An 8,356-nucleotide genomic window follows, 5' to 3' on the forward strand; every position below is an offset into this window, starting at 1 on the left:
GTGTGTGTGTGTGTGTGTGTGTGTGTGTGTGTGTGTGTGTGTGAGATCAGCCTTTATAGAGACCGCTGATGAAACTATTTAGAATGAACATCAGCTAACGATCTGTGGCTGATCTGTAGGAGCACCCATTGCCTGATTAAAGGTGGACAATAAACGTAAGGAAAGAAAAGGCCAAACATATAATCCAAAAGATATTGGATCAATATAGAACTTAAAAATGAAGCGCCAAAGCTTATTGAGTCAGTGGAGTGCCGCAGTAAAAGGAAAACGCCTCTTGTATTTGACATAGTTTTGTGTTTTTTCTTCGATATTTATCGCTTAGTTGCCAGTTAACGGGTGTCGGGCAATCGAAAGCAAATGTAACAGAAACTGAAATCCCTGGTTTCAAGAGTTTGGCCTCGCTCAAACGTAGGGAGAATAGCTGGCCGTCATAAAGAGGACGGCGCATGCTAACCGTTTAAATATGGAGATAACTGTCTCTCCTGAAAGACATTAATTGTGCTGCTTTGCACTTGTTTGTACACATCAAAAGTGACAGAAATAGGCCGCGGTTACACTTGTCGTTTCAATTCGACTTTTGTGATCTGATGCGCCAGATCGGAACTCGGCTCTGTCTGTGTGTCCACACGTATGCAGACATGGTGGACACCGTGGTGTGGTGTGAAGGTTTTTCAGGAAGCCGTTTGACCATCTCAAGAGCTGATGTAGAATACCATCAGCTGGGATTTGATATGCACAGGCCTTGGCTTCCCTCTGCTGGCAGCCTGAACGATGTGCATCAGTGTTGGTATTTTATTACTGAAATGTGAAGATGTAGAGAAAGGGCTGTTGGGTGTTGTTTATTGGAAATTAAAAATGTGACAATAACTGGTGTTACGCCTGAAATCTACAAATGTCACTGATGTAAATTTGATTACTCTGAGCTTTCTCAGTTGTCTTCTCAGTATGTTGTCTAACATGTGACTCTGTCACCTCCTCTAGTGCCAGGACGTCATCCAGAGCTCTCTGACAGTAGCCAGGACTCTGGCTGATGATGTGGACTCTCACATTTTCCCCTTCAATGACTTTGGCAAGGGTCTGATAAAGAAGTGCCGCACCAGTCCTGATGCCTTCATCCAGATCGCCCTGCAGCTGGCCCATTACAGGGCAAGTACATGTCACTGGTTTCTAAGTAATAACCATTGTACGCATCTATTTCATTGTCATTTAGCGGCCTTTACGTGTTATGCTTACAAATATAACAGCTGACACACTCTAGTGACATTCCTCTGAATTTCCAGCAGAGAGCAGTCTCAACATGCCGATCAACTCGTTACTGAAGATTGTCAAACTTTGGCAATGAAGGAGTTAATCAGCTTCAGTTTGAGGCTGAATTTTTCTGTTAGTTTTGAGGTTTATTTGACAAAACAAAAGCACATATGAATGGAGCAATAATGTAACGTCAAGTTTTGTTGCTAATTGGCATTTAGCTCCAGATAATTGCCTTGGATAGCAACCGTGGTAATTGCAGTTTCGGTATGGCATTACCTGGTGTATCTGTTATTTATTCACCGTTTGTAAATCGTCTTCTTGTGGTTTGTCTATTTGATGCTGATCCATACTATCTCTCAACAGGACAAGAAGAAGTTCTGCCTGACATACGAAGCCTCCATGACGCGTTTGTTCCGTGAGGGCCGGACAGAAACTGTGCGCTCCTGCACCCTAGAGACTTGTGCCTTTGTCCGTGCCATGGTCGCAGAGGAGACGGTAAGGCTAAACGGCAGCGACACACCACGACCCTGACTAGAGTCACTGACCGTTAATCCAGTATGCAGATATGCATGCTCTGTGATAGTTTAACTTCTTTCCCGCTCATTTCAGAGAGAAGAGTCTCTCCGGTTGCTCAAAGTGGCCGCAGAGAAGCACCAAAACATGTACCGCCTGGCAATGACAGGAGAGGGCATCGATCGCCACCTTTTCTGCCTCTATGTGGTTTCCAAGTACCTCGGAGAAGACTCGCCCTTCCTCAAGGAGGTACGAGGTGTTGTTGACAATGTTGCACTTAAAAGACTGTTTCCAAGATCTGGGTCTTATGCTGCCTTCCAATGGAACTTGTGAGCTTTTGGTTACAACATGGGAAGTCGAGTACACGATACGTTTGGCGTTCAAGTGGAACGTCGTGAAACCACAGCTGCTACATTTTCCACAGACATATTATATAATTACAAAGAAAAACTTTGGACCACTGAAATACAATATATTAACTAACCATCCACCAACAAATGTACTTCCATGGCCTCTTCCATTCCTGCAAACGTCAGCCAACATGTCACGACTGGTTAACTCCGAGCTTTCAGACAGTTTCCTCTCATGCGGTTGTGAATATCACCAGAGAGGGTTTGTTTATAAACACGCCCAGGTCTAAGCTTTTTAAAAACAAATCACGCTGTTTGGACTAAATTAAGCCTACTTGAATTTACTAAAGTAATACCATTGATGTAACGGTGCGGTAGGCGGTTGAAATGCATCTTGTCCAGGACTCGTAAGTGAAAAAATAAGTAATGCAGAGAAAACCACGAGGATTAACTATTCGGGATTAAGCGTTGCTTCTAATTAAACCGCCTCATTAAGTTTACAGGCACATGCATTCATTGCAATGTAGGCTTCTACTTGCTTTTCTCTGTAAGTGTAAATAAGTAAATTGTGCTTTGTATACTTTCTGAATTATAACCCGTTAACAAATGTCATATAATTTAACTACACCAAAAGAATGAAACGGCGCTTTTCTTCCCCTTCCACTTAGATGTGAAATATATATTATTATATATTAATATATAGAGTATATTTAAATCCAGCTCATCTCTGTGTTATATAACGGCTTCATCTGCTCATTCCTTAATAACTGTCCACTGAGTATTAAATAAAGACAAACCGCTTCTCCATCAGGCGGTTGATTGGGCTGAGATCTGGTGGATTAAATGTCGCCTTCTTGTTTAGGTCCTCTCTGAGCCGTGGAGGCTGTCCACCAGTCAGACGCCCCTGCAGCAGGTCGAGCTGTTCGATCTGGTCAGACACCCCGAGTACGTGTCCTCCGGAGGTGGATTTGGTCCAGTAAGTTATCCATCAGTTTTGACGTTTTTTAAAAAAAAATTTTTAAAAGGGTTGTGGAGTCTTTCTGCAGTTGGAAAACGAATGTAAAATGTAACATGTGTCCGTTATGGATGGATGCATTTTAGTTTCGTCTTCACTAAGGAATCGGTGCTCACACACCTGTTCTTTGTTCATGTTTATTTCGGGTCTGTATGTATGAACATTCCAGCCTATTGAAAATATAGTTTGAAAACATTGAGACTGTTGTTGAGATAAGACTCGCATGTCTTTACTCGTGTGTCCTAAAGGTGGCTGATGATGGTTATGGTGTCTCCTACATCATCGTTGGTGAGAACCTCATCAACTTCCACATCTCCAGCAAACACTCAAGCCCAGAAACTGTAAGTTCCGTCCCATAGACAGCTTATTTGTTCGATGTCTGTTACTGAAAGAGACTTCTTCAAAGTGTCTTTCCACTTTTGTTTGCTTTATTTCAGGACTCTCACCGTTTCGGCGCCAACATCCGACAGGCCATGCTTGACATACTGGATCTCTTCCAGCTCGAGAAGAAAACTAAGTGATGAGCCCTCTCCATGGGTTGCATTAACATAATAAGTTGTTTTTAGCAAGAAATCTATTCTTTCTGAGGTTTGTACAGAATCAAATATTGGATTTTGGGTTAATTGATGTTACAGAAATAAGAATGATTGAGAGTTTTTGTCAATGTGTTTTTGAGCGGTTATGCGTTCTGTATTTATAGGCAAGGTGAGATACTGGTGTTATTGGATACAGGTAGTGCACAGATCAACATTTGTACTGACAGGACTGTTCTTCTGGGTGCCTTAGTGACCCACGGGCAGAGAGGGAGGGGGACATTAGAGCTCTCGTCTGTATTACCACACTAAAGGATTGTTCATTGTCATCATCCATTATTGCACTCTCGTTTTGAAGTTGAGAGATGGTGCAATATGTTCACTAGTGTTGTCCTGGTTTTAAAAATCCTATGAAATTTTGTTTTTGGTTTCTCCTTTTCAATTGCATCACCTGAGTCACGTGTAAATGGCCAAAGCAGTAAATGTGATATTAAATATCATCAACAAATAATTGCATGTTGCATGGTGTCGATTAATTTCATACGGCTCGGTTTAAATGGAGTCTGATTTGCTAGCCTGAACAATTGTATCCAGTAATGTTCTACAGTAAAACAATTGATCTGTACTAACGATGAGTACAGGTATTCAGCTCTGGTCTGGAGCGTGACCCTGTAACGGTGAGATCCCGGGTACCAACACAGAAGACAGGGAGATAATCAATGGATCCACAAGCTGCTGTCATCGTATGGTGGAGCGTAGAGGCACATCATGGTTGTGTTTGTCATGTTCATTACTCAGGTTTCTTTTTTTAAACTTGGCCTAGTATTCTAGAGTGCTGGCTCCAGCATTGGAAGATTAGTGCTTATGTTGCAGAGTACATGTGCAACAGTAGAAGATAATTGAAATGCAGTACAATGCCGTGTGACCCCGATGAGCTGGTGGGTAGTACAACGTAAAGTCTGCTGTGGAAGTGCGAGGATCGGCAGGGCGGGGTGTGTTTCTGGGCTGATTGATGACAAAGTGCGTGGTCAGTGGTGACTTTTTATTTTCTTGTGTTTTAAAAAAAGTTGTGCACTCCATGACTGGTCCTTTAGTTCAAACTAACCAATTCCCAACTACCTTGGTAGCCTTTAGTCAGATCAACATGAATTTGTATGAGCAAATACGTTGTCCGTTACAACATAGCGGTATTTCAACTGTCAAAATGAGTTGCAGAGTCTCTTACTAGGCTGTGATGTCTCCAGTAAAGTACGAAATCTTTTATTTTTTCCTCAGAGTGATACTTAAGAAGTGCAGATATAGAGGGGCTGTCACGTAGGGATGCATTTCTGTTCTTATGTATATGTTGTCGGTTCATATCTATTTATTTTCCATGTTTAAACTTCTTTTATTCAAAAAAAAAACATGCATATTTACCAGCTGAATGTGGCGAATGATGTGCACTAAGTTAAAGCTTTGCTGATTTAAGAAGTAAAACACAAAATACTTTCTTTTTTTTCTTTTTTGACGTGACAGTTTTGTTCTCACAGACTTTGCAAGTACGGTGAAGTTGTATGACTTTTTATCTCGGTAGACCTCATGTTGACACTGCTGCATGTTTTTTTTTGAAGACGAAGCTGTATATGTTTGCCTTTTCATTCAAAGATGGTGTAAAAAGACAGCTGATATACCAAAACGAGTTTTAACAATAAAGTGAATGTCAGACAGCTGTATGACCGCTGAGTATGTTCTCTCTTTCTTACAATCTGTTCTTCTATAATCATCAATTCATAACGTGTGGAAGAAATGCACTGCATCACCTCCACTAATGACGCGTGTGATGTGCGAACAACACAATCAAATTTTGGATTAAATTTATCCAGTTTTGATAATTGGTTAGTCGCTTCTCAAGCAAAAAAAGCCCTAACCTGATAATGGCACGATCGGAAATGTTAAGGGATCACAAAGATTAGTACAGTTCATCCTGAGGGGGACATGAATGTGTGTACCAAATTGTACGGCAATCCATCCTAATGTCAAGTACATGGTGGCACCAGAGGAAAATTCAGGACCACCAAAGTCATTAGGAACGGTCCTCTGGGGACCATGAATGTCTGAACATACTAGCATAGCTAATAATATGTTGCCGCACTAACTTTGAGACATTTGGCTGGTTTTCAGCTTGGCAGTATATGACCCATGTTCTTCAGCTGTTGGCTTATTAAATCTAACCACACCCCTCCCTGAGAACCAATGAGGCTGTAGGTGAGCTGAAATGGCCTGTTAAGTAGGGCTGGGCAAAATATGGGTATCATATTTATATTGTGACATGAGACTGGATATTGTCTTAGATTTTTGATATCTTAAGTAAGTGTTCTTGGTTTTAAAGGCTGCATTACTGTCAAGTGATGTCTTTTTCTAAACTTACCAGACTAGTCGTTATACCCACATTACAGATTTTTCAAAAATCTCATTATTGTCCATGTTTTGTAAAAGCACCAATGATCAACACTTACAATGTCATTGCAATATCAATATCAAGGTATTTGATCAAATACATCGTGATATTTGATTTTCTCTGTATCGCCCTGCTGTCAAGCACACATTGCAAAATTATAATGTTTTAGCTCTTGTTTATTTCAAGGCTCAGCTCTCATCTGTATCAGAGGGTTGACTTGTGGTCATGCCTGTGTTAATCAGTTTTACAATTAAAGTAATTGTCAGAGCGTAAAGTAAAGCTCCTAAAAACCGTTCTGGTGTGAGAATGAGCTCTTTCCTTCCTTAGCTCAGTGTTTACTTAAGCAAAGGGAAGCTGTGGCATGCCATCTGGCCAGGTGGTTGGGCTCAAGTGGACGGCACCCAGGAGCCAGTTCCGTCTCTGGGTGTATTAATAAGTCCCTGCACAGTGACAGTTTCCCTCTAGCTCTCAAACACACACACACACACATACACACACACACACACACACACACACACCTCTACAATAGTACACCCGCCCTGATGTCACCCTGAATTCGGCTTCCGATAGCAGGCTAACATTTCGAGAGTGCATTCCTGAGGTCTGCTTACTCCTCGTCAACTCCGGGAACGTGCAGTTCGGCTTCTCGAGGAAAAGCTTCACTTTCAAAGCTAGAACTTTGTTTTTCTTGTTTTGAAGTGTGTCCTGGCTTTCTGTGCATGAAGAGATGTTTGATTAGTATTTACACAAAGGAGAAAGGAAGTTTCTTCTCTATTTAGAACACAAGACTGTGACAGGTCCATACAGCATAATCAACAGACTTCAAGCGGCTGGCTTCTGGACCACAAGCCTTTAGATTGTTCACCTAATTGGCAAGCTGGAAAACCCATTCACTAAAGAGCGGACACTGAAACCTAAAACCTTGACTTGCACTTTCTAAAAGTAGACTTTGGGAGAGATCTACGGCCTCTGCTTGTCACCAGTTTAATTCATGTACCACTTGCTCCACAACACTCTCAAAGAAAAGAGGGGAGCCAATGTTGCCCCTCCTGTTTTATAAGCTAATCATTCACGCAGGAGCGGGGATGTTCCTATGTTGTGTGGTGGTTGTCGCTGGTAGCTGAATTACATTGTTCTCATTGCAGCTACTGCCTGTAGATAATCTGTCATTCTTGATTTGGGTTTTGGCAGGACAATTTGTTTTTCCTACACTGCTGGACAAGGCTTTATTATGCCCCAAACGAATTGGGTTGAATGTTACATGTTGAATCAGTGAACAAGGGAAAACAATGATTGTGTCCTGTTGCTAAATGTTAGTTTAAGGGTGGATGTCTTGGACCGCAAGATTTCTGGAAAGAATTGTGTTATTGTGCCTCGAATTTTGCGTTAAAGCGGACCGCACAAAGGGCTGTTGAGGATAAAGGATCAACACCAATCATATGACAAAGTCATTCATTGCACACGGATTAAATGGACATTATTTTGGAGTCTGAATATACAATAACATTAAATCATGTAGTGGTGAAGGTCACATAAGGCTCTCTGACCTCTGCTGTTCTCTGAAGCAGAGTTCCTCCAGGACTCTTAACACTGTAACTTCATCACCTCACAAACCATGGAGCCACACTGGGCTTGTGAATTTTATCTGGCTGAGAACTGCGCCCGGATTTAAAAAAAAGTGCCACATGAATCGAAGTGATTAAGGCGAGGTTGTAAATGGAGATGGGTGAGCTCGGTGACTGGAGTGGAGGCCTGCCACCGAGGGTGGCCTGCTGCACCTGTCTAACTGCCCTAAAGGAGCAGGGCCTGGGGCCCCCAAGGTGGAGCCCAGCCAAAGGGGGGGCAGCAGGAGAGAAAGGTAAGGAAGAAAAGCTTAGCGGAGGTTGAGCTGAATGTGATTCCCCTGAAGATCCTTCCCCCTGTGTGCTCACCGAATCTAAAAATAACCTTTATTAGGTTTAAGTGGAATTAGTGGAGATGTTAGTCGTCAGCATGTTCACGGATACATAGACTTTCTGACACGGAAGAGTGACACGGAAGAGTGAGGGGTGTTAATAATAAGAGCCTTGCAGACACACACACACACACGCACTCACACAGGAGCGTGCACATGTGCAAGCTGGCACGGACATGGATGCAAGAAACACCACAAATGAAAAAGACGATCCTCATGTATTCACTTCCCATATTTCTTTTTAGGGTCATTTGTGCGTGTTGGAGTCTATTCCACAATCCATAGCATAGACAGTCAAACACA

General features: G+C 42.2%; 1 protein-coding gene across 3 annotated transcripts in view; it reads left to right on the forward strand.

The window, feature by feature from the left end:
* The window catches only part of cpt1ab (carnitine palmitoyltransferase 1Ab (liver)), an 18,447-nt gene extending 13,070 nt beyond the window's left edge, over window positions 1-5,377 (forward strand). For all 3 annotated transcript variants that reach the window (XM_031861456.1, XM_031861477.1, XM_031861465.1), the window contains exons 14-19: window positions 982-1,146; window positions 1,615-1,746; window positions 1,861-2,013; window positions 2,977-3,090; window positions 3,378-3,470; window positions 3,567-5,377. In XM_031861456.1, the coding sequence (XP_031717316.1) occupies window positions 982-1,146; window positions 1,615-1,746; window positions 1,861-2,013; window positions 2,977-3,090; window positions 3,378-3,470; window positions 3,567-3,650 (741 nt within the window). In that variant the 3' untranslated portion in view covers window positions 3,651-5,377. The remainder of the gene's footprint in view (window positions 1-981; window positions 1,147-1,614; window positions 1,747-1,860; window positions 2,014-2,976; window positions 3,091-3,377; window positions 3,471-3,566) is intronic.
* Window positions 5,378-8,356: the final 2,979 nt, after the last annotated feature.

The sequence above is a fragment of the Anarrhichthys ocellatus genome, unplaced genomic scaffold (assembly GCF_004355925.1).
Source record: "Anarrhichthys ocellatus isolate YVR2014 unplaced genomic scaffold, GSC_Weel_1.0 scaffold2, whole genome shotgun sequence".
NCBI lineage: Eukaryota > Metazoa > Chordata > Actinopteri > Perciformes > Anarhichadidae > Anarrhichthys > Anarrhichthys ocellatus.